This window comes from Varanus komodoensis, unplaced genomic scaffold, assembly GCF_004798865.1.
Source record: "Varanus komodoensis strain SLA01 unplaced genomic scaffold, ASM479886v1 scaffold12, whole genome shotgun sequence".
NCBI classification, from domain to species: Eukaryota; Metazoa; Chordata; class Lepidosauria; order Squamata; family Varanidae; genus Varanus; species Varanus komodoensis.
In genome coordinates, this window is record NW_025335349.1 from 22,008,755 (window position 1) to 22,032,286 (window position 23,532).

The 23,532-nt window shown below is 44.5% G+C and overlaps 1 protein-coding gene across 1 annotated transcript in view; it reads left to right on the forward strand.

Moving 5' to 3' along the window:
* MAL2 (mal, T cell differentiation protein 2) overlaps positions 1-20,587 on the forward strand; it is a 21,301-nt gene extending 714 nt beyond the window's left edge. Inside the window, exons 2-4 of the mRNA XM_044421502.1 lie at positions 7,424-7,594; positions 14,311-14,487; positions 17,390-20,587. Coding sequence (XP_044277437.1) covers positions 7,424-7,594; positions 14,311-14,487; positions 17,390-17,461 — 420 coding nt within the window. The 3' untranslated portion in view covers positions 17,462-20,587. The remainder of the gene's footprint in view (positions 1-7,423; positions 7,595-14,310; positions 14,488-17,389) is intronic.
* The last annotated feature ends 2,945 nt before the right edge of the window (positions 20,588-23,532 follow it).

Here is a 23,532-nt window from a genome sequence, read left to right on the forward strand (position 1 = left end):
ACAGGAGACTTAAAAAAATTCTAGTGATAAAAAAAGAAATGCACCTGTTGGATTTCTGTCTGTCAAACACCTTTGTGAAGTATACGAGAAGATCTTGGCCAACTGGTCCATTAGCCCCAACTTCTTATGGTGTGTTTTGCTGTCCCAGCACAACCCCTCTTATCTCCAGTTCTTCTCTTTACCTGCACATTGTATGGGCTTACTCCATTTTCCATGTTTCATTGCTGTTTTTAAATCATGGTTGCATGACCCAATCCAATAAGACAACTAATGAAAATTCTAAAATATCAAAAAGAAACATATTAAAGAGCCAGAAATGAAATTAATAACCGGAGCAGCAGATTAAAGAGTAGTTGCCTGCTGGAAGAGGAAGGCCCTTGCCTGGTATCTAACTGTATGGGGAGGATGTGAGATGGATCTCCCTGGAAAAGGTGTTTCACAGGTGGAGGCGTCACAGAGAAGGCTCTTTCCATACTAGCCACTCATCACACCATAATGGTTGGTGGGACCTAGAGAAGGTTCTCCAAAGACACTCCCGTAGGAACATACGGACAAGGCATTCCAAGAGTTTAGAAGGGCACTTGTTCCTTTAGAGTGTAATTGTATGGTCCCTAGATAGCATCTAACAGTGGTCCATGCTCCTTGGCTCTTAGTCATGCTGGCCACATGACCAGGGAAACTCTGTGGACAAACACCAGCTCCCTTGGCTAAAAAACAGAGATGAGCACTGCCCCCTAGAGTCGGACACGACCGGACTTAATGTCAAGGGGAGACCTTAACCTTTACATTTTTTAGACAGCATCTAGGGTTAACCTTCAGATACCTCGCTCCAAGGTTGGAAGCAAAGTGCCATCCTTGGAAATGGAGATCCTGACTTCAATTCTCTTCTCCCCCATACCTTGCAGTCTGTGCAGAAAGAACCTTCCTGACTGCTTTATGAAAGTCAGAAAATGACCTTGTAGAAGAGAGAGAGTGGCAGGATGCAGGCACCTGGGGATGCTTGAATACAAGGCATCCTCAGCACTTCAGCCTTCCTCCCTCTCCAAGCATCTCAGCTAGATGGCCAGTTATATCTGACTCTATGCCCTTTGTCTGCCTGGAATGAGAACTTCTCTGAAATTGAATGACCCTCCTAACCCAGCCTGAGAGGCAGAGTTGCCCTCTTCTTTCCTCTGTAAGAAGTTCTGTGCGGCATGCAGAAATCTAAAGATGATTTTTTTCCCCAGTAAGGTGATGGAAGCTATTGAGGAATTGTCATCCTGCTGAATTTCTACCTACTCTACCACAGTCAAAGCCGTAGGCTCCCTGCCAAAAACAGAGTTGGCAACAGGTCCATTGTAGAGGTCCATTCTTCTCACCCCCGCCAAAGAGCCCATTTCCCACATCTTTCTCAAGCTCACCTATACTGCAGAAACGCCTCTCCCTGTTATTAGTATCACCCCTGCATCCTCCTGCTATGGTCCCCCCCACACATTGCTTGTTCTTCTTTACAATCATGCCACAGCAAAAAAAAAAAATAGCTATTTGGGCATGGGGAGGTACCCTTCCTCATTCCTCATACCCCTAGCTGCACTAAGGACAGTCACTGGAAAAGCCAACTGGGCAAAGGTCCTAGTGATACTTAAAGGCATTTAATTCGGAGCAAGGATGAGGACGTTTGGCCTGTTTTCCTGAAGCCCTCTGCAAGTAATCAGTTCAGGTCTTTTGCAAGAATTATCTGCTTCTCTTGTGGCAGCACACAAGAGGGAAGGAGTGACCCTACCCACTGGTGGTTTTAACTCCACCCACTACTCATGACTTACCCCAAACAAATTACTCCTCTCCACATACACAGGGAATCTGACCCGCTTCAGCAAAAAAGGCTCTCTGCCTTTGATTGAGAGAATATAAGTAGCAAAGAGGAGGGTACACATTTGCTGTCACTGCCCTGCCCCGTTGCCCAGTTAGTCACAGGCTCTTCCAGCTTTTAAAATCTGCCATTTCGCTGCAGAGGTGATTCATTGAAATCGTCAGCTGATTTAAGTCAGCTTTCCTTTTTTCACAAAGGAAGCAGATTGCTCCCATGCCAGTGAGGCCGTACATCCTTGCCAGGTTTTAGTCTGAACTCTAAGGGAGTTCTCCGTGCTGCTGAACCCTAGCCCAGATATAGCTTCAGCACCGTGGATAGCTCCTTAAAAGTTCAGAGGGCAGTTCGGCATGGGTACATTGCCCCAGTGGCACTGGAAGTACCAGCCTCCACTGAGTTTGTGTGTGTGTGTGTGGCCAGATCTCATTGGCTTCTATAACATTTAAAATATACTGGCTTGTCACAGAATTTATGCTACATGGGCCTAATGCATACTTCAATTGGTGTAGCCATAGAACTTTTTGCAGTACCGAATTCTATCATCTTAAAGATGAATGAGGTCCAAAGAGAAACTTTATGTAAGAGTTTCACATTTAGCTGCGAAAATACATTATTTTGTTTGTCTCCCTATGCATACTTACAGGGATATCAAGCAAGATCACGTGCTTGAAAACTAAAGCTGTAAAAATGCTTTGCCACTTTCCTGGGAATAAACCCCAGTAAATTCAGTGGGGCTCAGTAAAGCTGGCTTGGATTATGGTGTATATACCGAGTACTTTCCAGAATAAGCTAGCAGTTTAGAACAGAACGAGGTTTCCCCAGTGAGATCAAAAGTAAACGTACGTCTTGTTTGGTTAGTAGGACTGTAAATATTCATCAGCTGAGAAGTGAAAGTACTTTGATTGCAGAGTCCAAATGGCTGGAGAACTTCACAGCAGAAGTGCAAGATTATGCAGGTCAATAGAGTCAGTGTATGAAATTTTACTGTTTCCAGATGCAAAGGAAGGCAGGTCTCTTGCACCCTACCAGTTAAGTATTTGCTTCCTGAAATTCTGGCTTCTGCACAACTCTTAAAGGTGCAGAAGCCTGTTCTCTTTTGTACCTGGACATCCTAATTGTAGTGTTTGTGGTAACATGACACATTTTAAAACATATGATTTGATATTGAGTCAAACAATGGGCCTGGGGTGGGGAAGCTCAGGGTTGAGGCCAAATCTGGCCTGCCAGGGTGCCAAATGCATTCTCCAGGCTTTCTTAGAACTTGGTATCTCCCTCTCCTGGCTACACTGCCTTTCTCCTTTCCCCCAAAATCATGTTGTGGCTTTCCAGCTTTTGCATTTTTTAAATCATCCTAAATAGGTTGAGATGCTCCTCCAAAGGCAGTAAGAGAAAATGTGCCAAAATTTTGGCCCCACCCATTTTGTCTTTGGGCCTTCCCAGCACTGAAGGATGCCCCCACCCCTGTCTCTGGCATCCTTCAGGCTTAAAAGGGTTCCCACCACTGCAACTGGCCCTTCCAGTAGAGCCTCCCATGAATGGAGGCAGCTCTCCAGGGTTTCTGGCAGAGGTGGATTCTTGTTTCCCCTTGTCCTGCGATGTGTGCCACGCCAGATGTTTTGGCCTTCAGCCTTCATCAGACTTAGTAATGTTGCCAGCGGTGAGAGGCAATGGGAATGGTAGGCCAAAACATCTGGAGGGGCACAAGTTGCCCATCTCTGCTTTAAAGGCAATGTTGTGGCTCTGTGCACAAGAATAATCAGCAATGACAATAGATCCTTAGGCCAAGCAAACACTGGAGAATGTGCATGCCTCCATTTCAGTACAGACATGCAGCAAAGTCCAGGACATATTCAGGTCACGGGGCTTTGCTGAAACTAAAGAAGTTTAGGCCTCTACTGTACCTCAGTGAGATTCTTTCTATAAACTACCAATTTTTCCATCTATAAGACGCCCCCATGTATAGGATGCCCCCCCTTTTCTTACTGATCTCTGAGAGAGCAAGCTGCTGCTGCATGCGCCTGCCGCATCACCGCCTCCCTGCGCCTGCACCAGTCTCCCTCCTGAGCACGCCTGTGATCGCACCAGTCTCCCCCCCCCCCGAGCACACCCACAGTTCTCCTCTCAGCCCCCAGTGTATAAGATGCCCCTCCATTTTTAGGTAAATATTTTTAAGAAAACGTATCATCTTATACACAGGAAAATATGGTATATGAAAGGTGACTTTAGCTCCTTGCGGGAAAAGTGGCATATAAATGTACTCTACCAGGAGCATGCTTAATTCTTGCCTGCAAAACATGTTCCTGGAGAAAGGGACTTTTAGGGGACACAACATTCTCCTCTGAATTCAAATCTGTCTCTTTGAGGCTTCTGTTTGCGGTTACTGTGTTCCTCCCTTGTTCCCTCAGCACCCGATATTCCTTCAGCAACATCGTTTTCTCCATCGCTCTGTAATCCCAACCAAACAGGATCACATAGTGAGCAGGATGACATTCCAGCCCTATCTAGCAGGCATCATAACAGACGTTTCAAAGTTACATCGCCTTCCCTGAGTGGGCAGTTCGCCCCTGTGGCTGAGATGATGGAGCGGATGTTTCTTGGCTTGCTGCAGTGATTTCTGGCTCATCATGGCTGGAATAGTTAGTCCTGTTGCCCTGGCAACAGGGACACATATCTTCATGCGCACCTCCAAGCACATTGCACCCTTCCAGACCTCCCCTGGCAAAATCACAGAAAAACATGCCATGCAGATTGATTAGCATTGCCGATGGAAGGTATTTTTGCTCAGGTGAATTGCCATACAGGGACTGTACCTGCAAGGGTGGGGTTGTTACACCCCCATCCTGCACATGTTACAGTGTCCCCCAATTTGCCAATCTGCCTGCATAGCAATTAGTCTTAGAAAAAAATCTGTCCAATGGGGTTCATAGGAGAATTTCCTAAACTTAGCAGTCATGCAAGGGAGACTTTCTCCCAATACGGAAAAAGGAATTACCTTCCTTTCCATGTGCCCCCGCATCAGCCCCCCACCAGCATGACAGCTCACCTCCCAGAGAAATTCAGCTGTGGGGCAGTATCGAAATGAAATGAATAACAATAACAGTCAACTTAGGAAGAAATAACCTTTCACTGATAGCAACAGAGAAATGCCTAGCGAGGCCCCAGCTGCAGAGTCCTTGTCCCAGAGTTGTTTCTAGTCTCCTAAAAGATCTGGGGAAGGTTACTCTGCAGTCAGCTGGAATCCTAGTGAGGAGGCTGGGCCGAGGAGCAAGGACTTAAGCAGGGGGACTTCTGTGTGCAATACCTGTGCTGTAATATCTGTTGTGCAGTTTTTCTGGTTCCATAAAATGTCTTAATGTTCTCCACTTCAAAGACTGTAGTCCTATGTTGTAGCATGTAGATTGTAGCATGCCCAGGGAGTCATGTGGCTAATGGGATGGGCTACAGAGCAAATAATAAATATTAAATACATGATCAGGAGAAATCAGGAGAACACGCTGGTACTTATTTTGGAATATGTTTATATTTTTTGGCTACTGAGCTTCCCAAGTTCGTTATCTTTCCACTGTGGCATTGTGCTGTGAATGGGGGGTTGGAACCTGGGCGTTCCAGGTTCAGGTCCCAATTTGGCTACAAAGCTCCCCGAGAGACTTTGGACTGGTCATTGATTCTCAACCTAACCTGCCTCAGAAGGTTATTTGGAGGATAAGGGAGAGGGTAAGTCACCTTGGCTTCCTTCCAGGAAAAACATCAGGCTGTAACTGCAATAAATAAATATGGTAAATCTCTCAGTGCACAATCCAATGCATATTAGACGGAAAAAAGTCCTAGAATTCCTAGCATTCCCCAGCCTGACTGGCAACGGGTGCAGCATGGGCTATAGGCATGTTGATGGAATTATGGGAGCTGTCGTTTATTTTATTTGTTTCTTTATTTATTTAAAGTTTTTATAAACTGTCCCTATACTAGTGTCTCAGGGCGGTTTACAGACAACACCTCTGGAGGGTACCAACTTGGAGAAGACTGTTCTGAAATAACCGAACTTTGCTGATGGACATTCCCAGGTCTCGGCCTTGAAAATGAATTTGAGGCACAATTTATGCATTTGGTATTGTTTGATATATTTTGGTTTAGATTGATTTAGGGTTTTTTGCTTGTGTCATTTATACCCTGCCTTTCTCAAAATCTTGGTGTTCAAAGAGACAAAATTGTTGTGCATCTAACTGGAAAAATGTTTTAGGAATGTGGAGACAGAGATGGCATGGGTTTTTTAAAGCATTTTAACTAATCCAATTCAGTTGTAGGGCAGCTCAGAAGGACAAATTTGAATCCCTTTTACTCAGATCAAGATGGATTGTTCTGTTGATTTTTTTTCAACAAAATGGTGAAATAAATAATCTCTTGCAGAAACCCAAATATGCAATATTCGGAAGCAAACCTAGAAACAGGGGGATTTGTTCCACTCCAGGTGGCGTTGCACTACAGCTGCCATCATCTCCAATGAATAGCAGCTAGTTGGGACTCATAGGAGTTAGAATTAAACAACATTTGAAGAGCTACGGCTTCCACACCCTTGGTTTCTTTTGCCATATTTCAGGTCTGAGAAGTTGGGGTAAATCTTAAATTCGTGGTGCAGATCTGTGGTTGTTTAATCAGATATTGGCTTTAATGAGTTCCAAAGTAAACATGCAAAAGAGACTTTGAGATTAATCAACAACAACAACAAAGCTGGAACTTGGAAAACCAGTTCACAAAACAATTTCCCTTGAATTACTGTATCAGTTTCACACAGTTTTGCTTGGATCGTTGCTTCTCTTCGGGTCTGATTTGGTGTCGGATTTGTGGTAGAGGCCTACATTTGTCTGTCCACAAGTAAATTCCATTGGAGTTCTGTGGAGCTTGCTCCTGAATAAATAGTTACAGAATTGCAGCCTGATCTCGGAGAGAAAGGAAGATGCAGCAAGAATTATTTCAAGCTCTTGCCAAATCACTGTTTGTACGGGCCTGGCAAGTGTATGCGCAGCAGCTGGATATGCCAGGGATGGTCACATGCCCTGGTGAGGAATTTACAAGACAGGGATCAGGTACCATATTTACCAGTGTGCTTTACTCTGTTTTTCATTTAAACAATTGGAGCAGAATGTACTGGGCTTCCATATTTGGGGATGATACACTTCCAAAGCAGGAAGAAGACTTTTATAGAAGCACAAGCACTTGCTACGGTTAATTCAGGTTGTTCCATGACCTCTGTCCCAGTCATTACAATCAAAGCACGTGATTACAGTTGAAGCGCATGCGAAGTATGAAATATGTACTCCCGTGCCCTTTCGCTCATCGATCCTGCTCCTCTTCCCCTAGTGCCTGGTTTTCAAACTCTTTCAGTCCAAAAGCCAAATTCAGTTTCAGAAATGCTCAGGGAGAAGCGGGGTGCATTCCTGTGGACGGAGCTCAAGGCAAAAGGGGCTTCAGCAAAGGTGGTGGGGCCCAAAACACAAGCATGTTTTAGCTTAAATCCATATGTTTTAGCTTGAGAAGTTAAGCTCGGTTTCTTTCTTTTCTTTTTGTGTCATTGTTCTGCAGCTGCTTGGAGCACTAGTCTGGATTTTAGTAGCTGCCACCAAAATCCCTTTGCCACTGCTACAAGGTTGGGTGATGTTTGTTTCTGTGACTGCCTGTTTCGCCTCCATCATCTTCCTCTGCGTGTTTCTCTTCAGTTATAGAGAGAGAATTGCCATTGACTGGAATCGTTTGGTAAGTATGTGCAAATACGGATGTATAAAAAACTGGATATAAGTGGATGTCATTGCAATGTCAACATGCTCCATAACTCTCATTTCATGAGATCTTTATACCTGATCCACACTTGCAGTCCCAGGCCCAGTTCACTAAAGGCTGAAACCAGCCCTCTGATATGCCGAGTTTAAGTCTTGGATGTAAGAAGTGGGAAAGTTGGGATTAATGCTGTAAAGCAAGGATGCAGAGCCTCCAGCTCATGGACTAAAAGTGCAGCCCCTTCATTTCCTACAGGGGAAGGGGCTTGTCCCACACACCTTGCACCTGGAAGCACCTCCACTGTTATTTCAGATCTCCTCCTAGCAACCAGCCAAGTGGAATCTGGTGATGCACCCGGTGCCATGGGAATGGCACATGCTGCAGAGAACCAGGGTCTCAACCAGCACCAGGTGGGGCAGGCACTCTTCCCAGCTCTGCCTGCCAGGTGAGGACAGTGACAGGTGCGCAAGGAAAGCCCCCGAGTTAGCAAGGACTGGAACAAGTTGCACAAGGCTAGTCTCTTTCATGGAGCCCTGTGCCTCTTTCATCAAGGAAGGTGGGAAAAGCACAGGAGCATAACGTCTGTGGGTCTGGTCTGCACAGGGCCTGGTAGGGGGAGCTTCCATCCCTGCCCCATGTTTCCTTAATGGATCCTTTTGCTTTTGATAATAGCTATCTAGTTTCAGTAAAAAGCCTTATCCTCAAATGGATGGCTGCTGCTCAGCTTGTTAGGACTAGGGGTTGGAAGGCTGAAACCACACCAGCACTGAAAGAATGGCTGGCTGTGGACAGTGATACTCTGGAACATGGCTGGCTAGCAGACAGCCTGCTGGGCCAGATTTAGCTGCTGATGCAGTTTTGTATAATTCGTGATAAGCTCCCCAAAAGCAAAGGCACAAAATGGCCCTTTGGAAAATCCATGCATCTAGAAACAGAGTTAGGGAGAAAAAATGATCTAACAACTATGAATATCATTTTATTTCATTTCTGTGCTGCTGATAGCCTAAGATTCCTAGGATGGTTCTCAAAAAAGCCAGGCTCTTTAATTGCAACATGTTAATAGCCATGTATAACACAGAGGTGAGATCAACACCTCTTTGGGCTGCAACGAGAGAATTTGTCTGATAGGCTTAGGTGGCTAAATAATATTATTTTGAAATGCATAGTTTTTAGAGCCCTGGGCCTACTCATGTTGCTATTTTTTATGTTATGTTACTGATAAATTTTGCAGCTAAAGATCCTGTACAAGAGCAGTGGGGAACCTCCTACCTGGAGACCAGGCACAGCTTGCAGGGATTCCCCATTCAGCCTTTGGTCTTTTTTCCTAGGGTAGCTGTTGATCAGAGAGCTCCTCCTTGCAGGGGAAAGAGAATGGGGCCTGGGGAGGATGCTGCTATGTGATTAAGTCCTGCTTACTTCTGAGACTGCTCCTGCAGAATCTTGCCTTGCTTACTTGAGGGTGAGCACAACGTTCTTGTGTCTTGCCGAGTTCACATGCAGAGGCCTAGTATTTGGGTGGTGAGGGCTGTGGAGTGATTCAGCTCTGCTAACTTGTGAGTAGATTTGCAAAAGCTTTGAGCCGCTTACTTTTGAGTAGGCTTAAAATAAATAATATATTTTATCCTTGCTCATTCCAGTTTTAGTTGCACTCACTTTACATTTGGCAACGCCAGTTGATGCAACACGCCTCCCTTCCCAACCTTTCCCAGGTTGGAATTCAGTCCCCAAGTTGAAAAAGATTCCCCACTCCTGCTCTACAGTGTGTATATCCTTTTTGCCCCCAGTGATCTGACCAAATGTGACTCAAACACAAAAGTGTTTTGAATGCAAAGTTTCACTTGGAAGGAAGTCCACATTGCCTTGAAGCATTATGAACATGGGCACTGGGGAGACTGGGGAAAGTGGTGAGGGCAGATGGAGCGGCTTTCAACACTGACCATAGTGTGTGTGTGTTCCAGAGAATGTTCAGAGTACAAACCTGAGGACAAAGGACATACGACTCCAGCAGGTGGGCAATTCCATTAATTTCAATGGAAACAAAACTGAGCTACATATAGCTTGTCAGTGCCTGGTCCTTCATGTTTGCACTTGCATATCTGCCTGCAAAGATGGTCGTCATCATGGTTTTTTTCTGTGCGCGCGCACGTGTGTGTGTTCCTTCAGTGTTGCTGTTGCAATTGTAGTTTGACATTTTGCTTGTCTGTTTGCGTATTCCCTTTTCTGTGGAATATTGTAAGGACTCAGAGACCTTGAAATAAGCTTACAATAAGCCCACTCTTGCTTGCACCAAAACACTGAGTCCTATGCCCTAACCCCTTACATTGCATATAAACATATAAATGTTTATATGAGTTGCATATAAACATTTCTAAATCTGTATCAAAATGGGATGTTCTGCCTTCATGTTTAAATGTCTAAGGCCATAGGTAGCTACTTTTTGCTTGTATACCCCAGATATTAAATGTTTATGGGCCCAATCTGCCTATTGTATAGTTTTGTTTCTTGTCCTAAGAACAGGAGTACTACCTTGAAGGACAAAAGCCAGATTACTTTTCTCCCCTGATCTAGGCCTGATCTAGACATCTCTGGGCAATCCATAAGCAGAGTGGGATGGTGTTGGGCATATATATTAAAGCTGTTATTGCCAGTAACTAAGCCTTAGAGTTACTGGAGACCAAGGCCAAGATCATCCACATCATTGTCTTCCTGATCACCATGGATGGGTGTGAAAGCTGGAGGGTGAAGGAAGCTGAGAGGAAGAAAATGGATGTGTGCAAAACACGGTGCTAGAGGAGAACTTTGCAAATACTGTGGACTGACAGAAAGATGAACAAGTGGGTCTTAGATCAAATCAAACCCAAACTTTCCCTAGGAAAGAAAAATGACAATACTGAGGCTGTCCTACTTTGGGCACATCATGAGAAGGTAACTCTCTGGAGAAGACAATCGTGCTAGCGAAAGTCAAAGGCAAAAGACAAAAAAAAAAAAAAAATGGAAGACCAAATATGAGATGGACTACTCCTTAAAGGAAGCCATGCCTTGAATTTCCAAGATTTGAACAATGGATAGGAGATTTTGGAGGGTTTTCATACATAGGGTTGCCATAAGTCACAGATGACTTGATGGCACATAACAACGACAACAGCAGCAACAGCAACAAGCTTTAGGAAAAATGTTATAGGATGGAGAGCGGTAATAGCACTAAAGCAAATGACTGGAGGTTGGGGGAGAGCATAAAACTGGGGGAAGCGGATTACATGGCTCAGGACCACAATTCCTAGTGGAGCATCTCTCTGGTGTGAACTTACCCTTACGCTATGTTGATCATCTCAGGCTGGCGGCAGCAAGGGAGAGGGTCTTTTTGGGGTCGGTGTCTCAAAGCTAGAATGATCTCCTTGATGAGGCCTGCCCTGGGAACTGGTGATGTCTGCCAATCTGGATGTCTTTAAAAGGGAACTGGGCAAATTCATGGAAGAGGAGGCTATCAATGGCTACTAGCCTTGCTAGCTATGTGTCACCTCCATTATTGGAGGCAGCATGCCTGCGTACACCAGTTGCTGAGGAGCATGGGTCGGTGGAACCTTTGTACCCGCCCTGCTTGAGGGATCATGTGGCTTTGCCACTTCATGAACTGAGTGCTGAACTGGAGCATTGATTGATTGGCTCTATTATTACTTTTCTCATTTCTTAACAAGATCAAACACTTCTTGCTGCTCAAGTTTCCTTGTTTCCATGGTACATTAAGATGGTTGCCCAAAAGAAGTCTCAGTTCTGTGGGCTAGAACAGCAGGGCTGATGTTAGTGTTCAGGAGGCCCGGACAAAACACCCTTGATGGTTCCCACATCAACAGCAATGGCAGGGTGACCCAGGGTTGATGAGGGTAGCGCTGCTGAAGGGAACATCAGGGCCATAAGTTTGGACTCACTGGAGTAGCTGCTATTTTAATTTCCCCAGAGTGCAATGTCCTTTTAGAAAGAATCCATAGCTCAGTAGGAGAGAACAGAGTTTGGATGAAGAATGTCCAGTTTTAGTCCTAAGCATCTTGAGGTAGGGCTGGAGAGCCACTCTCTATCTGTGTCAACAACCCTGAGTTAGATGGACTCAAGCAGCTTCATGTGGATGGATGGATTCCAGTTTTGACAGCTCTGTTCAAATTATTTCCCGGCTTTGGCTGTATTTAAAAAACACTGTGGCTTATAAAGCAGTAATAAATTGAGAGCTTAGCATCCTGTCTAAACTTCCTGTGCCCCTGGAGCAAAAATCTTGCATTTACAAAAATCTTGGCCTTTGCTTCTGCTGGTGACAGAGAACTTCATTGTAATTGATGCCAAGGAGGAGAAGAAGTTCCAGGGTAGGGCAACAGGATGAGGAAATGAGATCATCTCCTTCTGAAGTCCTGGGCACACTGTGCTACTCATAAGGACATGTATGCTCGCCTTCATCTGCAAAGGTGCCAGAAATTTGGGGGAAAGGGTTGTACAGTAGACATCTAACCACCTCAAACACGAAGGGTGGTCCTTCACCCGTGTTTGTTACAATCTGCTTATTATGCTGCATTTTTACGGTACCTGCCCTTTTTGCGAAGTGTCCTGGCTTCCCTAGGAGCTATTGGGCTTCTGTTCATCTGCTCTGGCAATATTTTAGCAGAATGTACAAATTCTTTGGGGGTTATGAGGAGGGGAGCCCCATGAATTGCAAGGATGCTTGAGACTGCACACAGTCTCCTTTAGACTTCACACAGCCACACTGCTCACACTGGGCCTAGATCCCAGGTGGTGATGGCCAGTAGATGTTGATGCAGAGCAGATCTGGCTCCCCAGAGCAACATTATCCCCTGAGCATGGCACTTTGCTACTTTCTACTTAACAGAGAATAGAACGACAGTCATTTTCTCAAATATCTGTAGGGACCGACCTGAGGTCCGGCTCCATGCAATGGAAATCTCACCAACACGCATCTGCACCACACTGACCCTGATGACTTTTATGGAAGGGAGTACGGGACACGATATCATTACATTTAACATTTCCCTGTGGCAATATTTGGTTGCTGCCTGCAGGGGCCAGAGGAGCCCTGAGTACAGCGGCAACTATCAGGTGTCCCTTTTCCTAAAGTCAGGCATGGGTTGGCAACAGCCATGCTTCCCCTGTAATATCAACTTAGATCCTAAGACTCTTTTAGTTTCTCCCACTTAAGGGAGTAGCTGCCATTCAGGTTTCTAACATCTAGGTCACCCCTGCTCCACTGGGGTGAGCATCCCTGAAAAATGCTCAGCTGGGAGTATCTGGAAGTGGGGTTCCTAACATTTTTAGGCTGTTTGTAACCATGATCCAAATTGTTCCCAGCAAAAATCAGATTTTTGCCCTGTAGAATCTAATGTCATGAATTGTTCTGTTTCTTGATAATACTAGAATGGAATAGAAAACCAGAAACTGGCTTTTAAACATATTTGAATGGGCATGTCTTCATTACCATGGCCAAAACTTTTGTTCAAGGATGGCTTCATAGACACACCAGGAAAATTCCATATTAGGAACTTGCACCCAGGACCAGCCAGGAAAGGTTTTCAAATGGAGGGTTCCAAGCACCAAGACATTGTGCAGCTATCCCATCTCTTCCTTAGCAGGTCTTTTTATTACTTTTATGTATGTATGTATGTATGAATGTATTTTGGTAAGGGAAAAGATGGAAGAGACAATGTGAAACACCAGTGGGCTACACATTAAAGACAATGCTGATTGGAGATACTACAGGTGCATGTAACATTCCATGAATGAGGACAAAATGTACAATATAAAGCTTTGGAAGCACCCTAAGTCAAAGCATCCTTAGGACATCACAGCAGACTTGAGAAAATGCATTTGAGTGCATGTAGTGCGACACAGCCTTCTCCAACTGCAGTCTGGGTGCGTTAGAGTGCAACTCCCATCATCCCCATCCAGGATAGGAGTGGTTGTTCAACTTGTCCAGGGTGCCCCAGGTTGGCAAAGGCTGATGTACTGGATTAGATTCTTGGAATCTGCCAAGGAGGCCTGGTTAGATGCCCACTCAGCCAGAAAGAGCACCAGGCGGCCCGGGGCATGTCTCTCACCACAGCTCATCCCTAGTGCATGGGGTTGTTGAATGTGTAACCCATGGCAAGCCGATGTCACAGATGAAGGGCACGGGCGCTGCAACGTTTAAGGTGGTTGATAGAGACACTGGTTGTAAATTTCGTGAGATGCGTAGATGCTGCTACTACTGAGTTTAGGGTTAATGAGAATTTACAGTTTCAAAATATGTCTTGTTTGGATCTGTTTTTGGTTTGGGAATCTCTCCTGTGGATGTGTAAGGATATTTTAGGGTTAGGGTAAGATGTCATATAAAATACATTGTATATGTATATTTTTAAATGTGTTGATTCTTTTCTTCTTATTTTCTTCCTCATTGTGTTGGATTCAAATGGAAATTACCACCCTGAAATGCCATTTTGAAGTTATATATGTCCATAACCATCATAGCAATCCTGTTCTTTTGGCAATTAATTCTGCAGGTGTATTCTGTAATTTATATGTGAATTCTTCTTTCTTTGCACAGTGGTTTTACAGTTGTTGGTTTAGGTGGCCAGGAGTTGTACTTTTGCTGGCTGCTAAAGCTTGTAAATGTGCCATTTATATCGGCTCAAACTAACCCTGTGTTTCCTTTTACTCTCCAGGATTTTCTTTACCATGCAGCTATCTTCGTCTTCTACTTTGGAACCTTTCTACTGCAAGCAGCCACAACCTCTTTGCACAGCCATCCATTCAGGATGAAAGTCAGTCCCCTGAACAACTGCACCATTGTGGAACCACTTCTAAGTAATCATGAATATAATTTGAGCATAGCAGCTTCTGTAAGTATTTCTTAGGTGCATCTGTGCTTTGCCAGGTTCCAATAATTCTGGTTGATGGTCAGCAAGAACTCTCTCTTCTTTCTGTTTGGTTCTGGTCTGCCTTTCTACACTAGCCAGACCACAAGAGGGAGATCAGAGGGGAGAGTGGGTGACTTGCACAAGGGCCGTGGCTGTAGCTTAGTGGTACATTCATGCTTTGAATGCAGAACTTCTTGTGTTCAGACCCTGACTTCTCCTGGTGAAGCTAGATCCTGCCCAAAGCTGTGAAGGAGCTGCTGCCAGTCAGTGTTGACAATTGGGGTGGGATAGACCCACAATAAGGCAGTCTCCTATGAGCCTAGGTCAGTGATGGCAAAATTTTTAGAGACCGAGTGCCCAAACTGCAACCCAAACCCCACTTATTTATCGCAAACTGCCAACACTGCAATAAAACCTGGAACTGAGGTTTTCATTTAGAAAAAACACCTCATAGCCAGTCCAACCAAATATATATCTATATCCTTGACAGTGCACTGACCAGCCATGCAAACATTTGGATGAGTCGTGGCTAATGAGTCGTGGCTTGTGACAACATCACCCCGCACCGCTTCTGCTTTCGAGCATGCCTGTGGCCCATATGTGCGCTATTACACAATGCTCGGCTGCTGGGGAGAAGCTGGGATGACTTGATCCGCATGCCGACAGAGAGGGCTCTGCTTGCCCTCCGTGGCACATGCCATAGGCTCACCACCATTGGCCTAACCCTAAGCTAGTGCACTCCCCTGCCCCTATAGGAGTAAAATACCGTAGAAAAGAGGGCAATTTTGAAAAAGCCTTCCTTGAGTAGCTTTTTCTGCACAGCATATCATTTCTGCCCATTCTAAACACATTCCAACCATCAAAACCATGCCAGGACACCTTGTGTTTCTAACCCTAACCCTGCCTTGGTGCACACCCCTAACCCTAATGTAGGGGTAAAATACCATTGACAATAATGCGATTTTGGAAAAAGCCTTCCTTGAGTAGCTTTTTCTGCACAGCTCATTCCTGCCCACTCTCAACACATTCCAACCATCAAAACCATGCCAGGACACCTCGCTTTTCTAACCCTAACCCTACACTGGTGCACACCCATAACCCTAATGTAGGGGTCAAGTTCCATTGAAAAGAGGGCGATTTTGAAAAAGCCTTCCTTGAGTAGCTTTTTCTGCACAGCTCATCATTTCTGCCCATGCTAAACACATTCCAGCCATCAAAATCATACCAGGATACCCTGTTTTTCTAAGCCTAACCCAGTGATGGTGAACCTTTTAGAGACCGAGTGCCCAAACTGCAACCCAAAACCCATTTATTTTTCGCAAAGTGCCAACACTACAATCAAACCTGAAAACTGAGGTTTTAGTTTAGAAAAAACAACTCATAGCCAGTCCAAGCAAATTGGCAGCACACTGACCGGCCATGCGAAAGCTCGGATGAGTTGCGGCTAATGAGTCACGGCTCATGATGTAATCGACTGGCACTTCTACTCCTTTCCGAGCATGCGCATGGCCCCTATGTGCGCTGTTATTCAATGCTTGGCTGCTGGGGTGATGCTGGGGTGACTTGGCTCGCGTGCTGACAGAGAGGGCTCTGTGTGCCCCCTGTGGCACGCATCTCATAGGTTCGCCACCACTCTCCTAGGTCAACCTGTGGTGGAGTTACAGGACCCTGGATAGTTCCATGTTATACCACTTGCTCCAAAGTCTGGAAGTCAACTGAAGTTGTTCTGCCACCTCCTCCTCTTCTTCCTTCTTGGCATGGATTCCCATTTTCTGGGGCGGGGAGCGGGGTGACACTTCTGGAATTTTGAGAGTCATGGACACTCATTAAATGGCTGCCATAGGTGGCTTGCCCATTCATGAAAGAGCTGCCATGGTAGGAATTGTTGGGCCATTGTAGTCTTCTCCAGGAAAGTCACTGGTTGCTACAGCCTGTGCCCCATCAGCAGTGTTCCAACTGCTTGGTGGGTTATCAAGCAGTGATCCCTGCCCTTTTATGACAGCCCCTATTGTTCCCTATTGATTTCAGGAACATAAGAAGCTGCCTTTAAGCCTTTAGCCCAGTGTTTCCTAATCTGATGCCCTCTAGAGGTTTTGGAGTTCAGTTACCCATCAGCCTTGGCCAGCATGGTCAGTTGTAAGGGATGGTAGGAGTTGTACTCCAACACATCCAGAGAGCAGCAGGTTGGGGACAGCTAATGGAGCCCAACACTGTCAGTAGCTGCTGCTGTTGCTACTGTCTCATCATTCTCCTTGTCTACCACCTCTGTAGAGCTTTGGGTGGGGCGTATGGTTTGACCTTTTATCCTTATGACAATGCTGCAAGGTAGGCCAGGCTGAGATGTGGTGACTGGTCCACAGTCACTGAGCTTTATGGCTGAGCAGGATTTGAACATGGGTCTCCCCATTCCTACTGCAACAGGCCAACTACTGCATCGCATAGGTTCAAATTGTGTGCGAGGAGCTCTGCCTGTGATTCCAGGAGGGACTCTGTTGCCACATAGGTGTAACCACTTCTCCTCTACCTCCTACTTGTGGCTCTCCAGACATTTTGGTCAGTAAACTCCCATCAGCCCTTGCCAGCTTAGCCAATGCTGGAGGGTTATGGGAGCTGTAGGCCATAACATTGGGAAGCCACAAGTTAATCACTCCTAATCAGCTTGCACATGAGCAAAGAAAGTAACTTATGAAATTGCAGTGTACGTGGTCATCTGAACTAACAAAGGGACACCACCCCTTTGGCAGGGTGACCACATGGAGAACTGGAGAGTATACAAGACAATTATGCCATGACAATTGCCGTCTATGCAGGGTGGGGTTGGGTGGGATGGGGAGGCTAAAAGTAGCCTCGCTTAAAAGTGATCTTGCCTTTTATTTCCCTTTAGATTTTTGCATTTGCAACAACCGTGTGTTATGGATGCAGCACAACTCTTGCTTTAAGAAGGTGGAAACTATAGCACCGGAGAAAGACAGCTCCAAAGTTTCCCGTGGGCTTTATGTACCTGTTCCATTGATCAAATGGTGTACAATGTGTCCATCAAATAAGAACAGTTTCAAAGATTATTTAGAATACATTTATATTTTTCTAAAATATTGATACACGCACAAAAAGTTCATTTTTTAAAAAGCTAGGGTTGCAGTGGAAGGGAATTTTAAAGCTGTATCAAAAATGCCATCCCACTTTCATGGCCCTGTTTGCAGGCCACAGAGCACAGGGAACATTTCTGGCCAAGTTCTTGGGGGCAGGATAAATACTTAGATTTTGGAGGGGCTTCCTTTCACACATGGCGGCAACAGGAGCAGAGGCTTTTGCATGCCCTTTCTTTTTTTAAGAAATAGCTCACAGCTATTTGCAGCTGTCTTATTTTTCTCCCACAATGCCCCTGAAATGATGCCGTATCATGCTGTAGCATCCTTCCAGATGCATTATGGGAGAGTATGGCAGCCCACAGAGACACCAGTTCTCAACCCAACGCAAATGGCTTCCATTATTGTACCACATGTCAACATTTCTTCTGCCCCTTACACCTCTCCATTTTGATTTTTCTTTCATTCTTGTTTATATTATTCTTTCATGATAGAAAAAAATGCTGCGCTGAAAATTTTAGCCTAGTATTAAGTTTATTTATTTCTCCAGTTTTCAGCTGCTTACAATGATTGATCCACTAGGAGCATTATCCTCTGTTACAAATAGTATTATAAAGTTGCATGATGAATAGAGCTTTTCTTCACAGACAGTTGAATTTTTGGTGCTAAACAATGGCTGGCAGAAGAAATAAAACTCTCGGCAGATGTTTTGTCTGTCTCATATATGCAGGTGCAGGAAGGCAGCTGTAAAACTACAGTGCTTCTGGCTGAATGTGAACGGTTTGCAACCCATCCAACACAGCTCCTGAGTACTCTATTAAATTTGGTGGGGATTGTATGGAAGTAGGGTTGCTAAGACCCAGGATCTTGCCCTGACTCAGGTTTGAGGATTCAAATTCTAGACGAAAGGGTGGCAAGTTTAAGTCTCAGGGCCATCAGCTGGTCTCAGATAACTGCCTTTGGAATTTTAGGAACATGGCAAGCTGCCTTCCACTGGATCAGACCTTGGTCCATCTAGCTCAGTACTGTTTACATGGCTGGCAGCACAGCTCAGCCTTTCATGCAGGATTTTCTTTTGTGGGGGACAGCCCTACCCAAAGAAGCTGGAGATTAACTTTCTGCATGCAAGAAAAGAATATTCTCCATCCCTGAGCTACAGTTCCTCCCTTCTTGGGTCTAGGATTTTGCATTAGAGTTTCTTTTAAATGCTAGAAACAATTCACTCATCACAAAGAAAATTTTGCACAAGTTCTTCTATTCCCAGATCCCTTCTTCCCAGGGGATTTCTTGAGTTTTTCAATTGGAAAAATTGGGGGATTCCCTCCTCCCCATTAAGCGTTCTTCTTGAGTTTTTTCAATTTCCCTGACCTTCATAACTCTGTTTCTACCTTTCTAATGCTCAGTCACATCTCTTAGCCTGCCATATCATATTTTGTCCTTTCTGAACCAACAGCCCAAGAGGCTCCCACATGCTCCTATTGACATGACTAGAAAAAGCATATTAATGGTGATTTGGGTGGCTTTCTCCTCCTCCTCCTAAAGCTCTTGAGCTAATGTCTATGGAGGGAAGGCTACAAGTTCATATAACAGAAATCTAAATGTAATTATTTGGGAAGGTTAGCTTTCCATTTTGAAAGAAGTAATTTATGGAAGAGGGGAAAGTGTTTAATATTTATCAGTACATATAAATATCTAGTTAGTAAGCTGTGTACTTTCCATCCATATACATCAGAACACTTTTATGGAAGAGGTAATTATTACTGCCTGCAGGGGAAAGAGATAAGAGAAATATATCCATTAGCAGAGAACAGTGTGCCTTCCTCACAGTTTCAAAATAAAAAGCTGGAACTGTGAATGCTGGAGAAATAGAAGGAAAGGCTTCTTCACACAACACATAGTTCATCTGTCAAGTTCATCTTCACAAGATGGAGTGATGGTTACCAGTTTGAATGGCTGTAAAATGATTGGACAAATTCCTGGAGGAAGAAGTTATCCACAACTGCTATTCCTGGTGGCTGCACACTACCTCCAGTACCAGAGGCAAGGATGCTGAGGTACACCTGTTGCTGGGGAACATGAGCCGAAGGGTGACGTGCGACTCGCATCCTGCAGATGGGCTTCCCATGGGTAGCTGGTTGGCCCATGTGAGAACAGCATGCTGGGCTGGATGGGCTTTGGTGAGATCCAACAAGGCTCTTCTTAGGGTCTATAACCGTTAGAGCTGAAATAGTTTGGTTATAGAGCTAGCTAATCACACAACTGCAGGTTTTATCAATCTTTAATCGGAGCAGTATGCTGGAAGCATTTGCCCAGGGTTATAAGCCAGGAGTGTCAGAACTCTTCCAGCCCTAGACCTGAATTCAGTATCAGGGAAGTGCTGAAGGGACACATTCCAGTGGTAGCTAGAGCTAGAGAAAAATGAGTAGAGCCACTGGGGAGCCCTGGAGGATTCAACTGAAGCTCTAGGTTGACAGGCTACAGGTCCAGATTGCCCCAAGGGACTCTTTTAATCCTCCGTTATACCTCTGGATGCCAACATTTTATGCCCCCTTTGAAATCTGTTGTCTGTGATATATTCAAGATAAAATCATATGTTGAATATTATATCGGTCATTGATCAGTTAACAAAATGAATGGACTGCCCAGCAATTGTACATCATATTTCTAGCAGTATGAATCTTATTGCAACGTTCCATGTTTTGCAAGCAAGATTTGCATGTGCACGCATCCGCACGTGTGTGTGTGTGTGTACGCAATGTATACCTGTGCCAATGTCTATTAACTTGGACTCATTTTCCAATTTATCTTGTATTTCCTGCACTTATCAAAGCTAGTTTTGCTATTTGAAGCTGACAATGTCATAGGTGATCAGTTTTGTTTTAGTGAATATATTTATATTACAGAACTTCTCTAATACATTTGTGTTCTGAGTGTGACAGTGTCGGTTTGTGGTGAATGTTGTGCAGATGAGCTGCCTCTAAACATACATATTTGCACTGTTTTATATTTGAGGGTGTAATTACTTATATCAAGTGCTCACAGGTCAGTATTGCATGTGTACTTTGTTCTAATACAACTTCCTGAAATATTTGTGAGTGGAAGATAATCCAGTGTATCTGATCTGACTCCTTGTAAGGCCTTACTTAGTTGCATTGGGAAGCTATTTCTAGTGATAGGAACTATTCCTTTCTTTGGGCTCTGGAATTAGGGGGTTGGTGGTTCTCCATAAGAATGCAGGCCAGGCATAGGAGACTGCACAAGATTCCAGGCATATGTTGAGTTCAGGCAACATGCTAACCCACACCCAAGGGTTCAGTGTAGTTGTCCTTGAACCATGGGTTATTATTGAAATGTGAGTTATCTCATTGCCTGAGCCCAACAACACTAACAAGCCATAGATTATGAACCAGAAACAACCTATGAAGAAGGCTCCCTGTCTGTTTTGGGGTTGTGAACGGTGGGTTGTTCACCATGGTTTGTTACCTAAGCTGGGTTCAGACAACATATTAATGCACATTTCAACAGCAACTCATGATTCAATGGCAGACCCTTGAATGTGGGTTATTATGCTGCTGAACCCAGTCATTGGAATGAAACTTTGAGGCAAAGGCTGCTGAGCAGTGATTCCTGACCTCTTGAATTCCCTTACAAAGAGATCACATGAAGAACTGGTTGTTGGGATAATACACGAGTAACGATTTTGATTACTGTTGGCCAACTCCATGAAAGAAAAGTTAGGACCTCAAACACACAGAAAACAGGCTAAATAAGATTTGTTCTTACAACCTTGCAGCTAAAATTGACAGCCAGGTTCAAGTTTACCTTACCTCACATTTGAAGCTAAGTGGTAAGATTTTTGTCTGAGCAGAGTTGTGAGGTCAGTGAGTTCCTATTCTGTTTTCAGGCATGTACATTTGTAGGTGTATTAGCATAAATATTGTTGAAACCTTTCCAAGTGAGTCTCAAGTAACCCATTACAGGTAAGAAATGCCATGCTTCTCAGGACCCCAAAAGTAAACAAAACATAGTTCTTCATCTCTCCAAGTTAGAGTTGGGAAGTGTATGGGTCTGAAAAAGTTTTTGCCCACAGCAATCACTATTGGCTTATGCCGGCTAGGGCTGATGTTTTGTAGGCTAAAACATCTGGAGGACCACAGATTGCCCAGCCCTGATTTAGGCAATGAAAGGTATTCTTCAAAGCTACTTATAGGAATCAAGACTCACTGAGCATTGTGGACTTTACTTATGAGTAAAGATATGCAAGATTTTCATTTGTACTCAAGGTTTCTTAAACAAGTAGAGTGCGATCAGTTCTTCTACCTATTGTTTAACATGCAATATATTATTAAAATATGAGGAAGCATTATTTTATGCAATGATATACTCAGATGTGAGGCTATAAAAATACAGGGATCAAATAGCCACAGCACGAAATAGGAGCCACAGCCTATATGGTCCAAAAATCAGTCTGAACCTAGTTTTGTCATTGTATTCATTTGTGATATTTTCAGGGATCATCAAATAGGAGAGGAACTTGCAGCCCTTCCACTGTTGGATTCAGAGTCCCATCAAACCCATGCAGTGTGGTTGGTGGTCCTGGGGGTGATGGAAGCCCTGTGGTCCACCTGTAACCTCAAACATGACTTGTTGGAAGGGGTGAAGGCTCCCCTGGTGGTAATGTGGGGAACTGCTGTACTCTCAGTCAGTCCACTTGACATATAGCCCAGTATCGTTGACACTGGCTGGCAGCAATGGCTCGCCAGCATTTCAGGCAAAATCCTCTGCTAGCCCTACGTGGAGATGAGCCTGGGATCTTCTGCATGCAAGGAAGATGCTGTGGCACTGAGCTGCAGATTTCCCCGCCCAGTTTAGTTCTGAGTGCCCACGTTCCACCTTAAGGAGTCTTGAGTTTCCCTCCTGCTGATGGTGCATGCACATGAATCCTCAGTAGGTTTACAATTTCCATCCATCTTTCCTGTGTTAGGGGTCATTTGAAATGCATGTATTCCATCTGAAGCACTTTATAAATCCGCCTCTCAGCATTTTATTTTCCACCTGAGAATGTCTTTTGTCATACCTTCAACATTCCTCTTGGGAGGAAGAAAAGGGTGCTTCATCTGTTGCCTTTAACAAGTGTGGCAGAGCTCCTGTTTCTGGATGCGACTGCCTATGTGAAGTAATCCTGATAAGACTGGGGAATTCTTTGTGATTTAATTCCACCAGAACTACAGGCCTAAGCTATAGATTACAAATGTTTGTGTGTACAGAGAAACTAAAAACCAGAAACGTTAATGACCCCCATTTTGCTTGGGAAGGAGCAGGTCTTTCACCATCCCTTGGTAGTGGATGCAGCAGAATGCAGGGATGGATACAGACCATAATAAGATTCCACAGCAGCTCTGCACACTGTCTCCCGTGTTGGCCTGCCCAAAGCAGAACAAGTCCTGAGGATGGTTCGTAGCATAGAAATATAAGAACTGCATGGAGTCAAACCTGAGGATGATTCTTAGCATAGGAATATAAGAACTGCATGGAATCAAACCATAGTTCTTTCTAGTTCTACAATATATTCCCATCAAGGTCAACCAGAAACTGCTGGGAAGCCAATGGGCATCAGATAAGCACAGCAGCACTCTCTTGCTTAAGTTCCCCAGTAACTGATATTTAGAGGTGTGAGGACTCTGAAACTGGACTTAATTCAGAGCCATACTGATCTCTTTTTCTCCCTAACAAGGAAAATTATTCTAGGTGTAAACAGTTCTGGCCTGTGAATGGAGAATGTGTTGTGACTCATTGTAAGCGGGAATTCATCTACCCTGGCACACACCCTTCAGCTTAACTGACAGAAACTTGATTGAAGCAGAGACAAGGATCTTGTCAAACTCCCTATTCCAGCCTCTCAAAGTGCTGGCATTAGATCTGTGCCAAGTACACTTTGGCT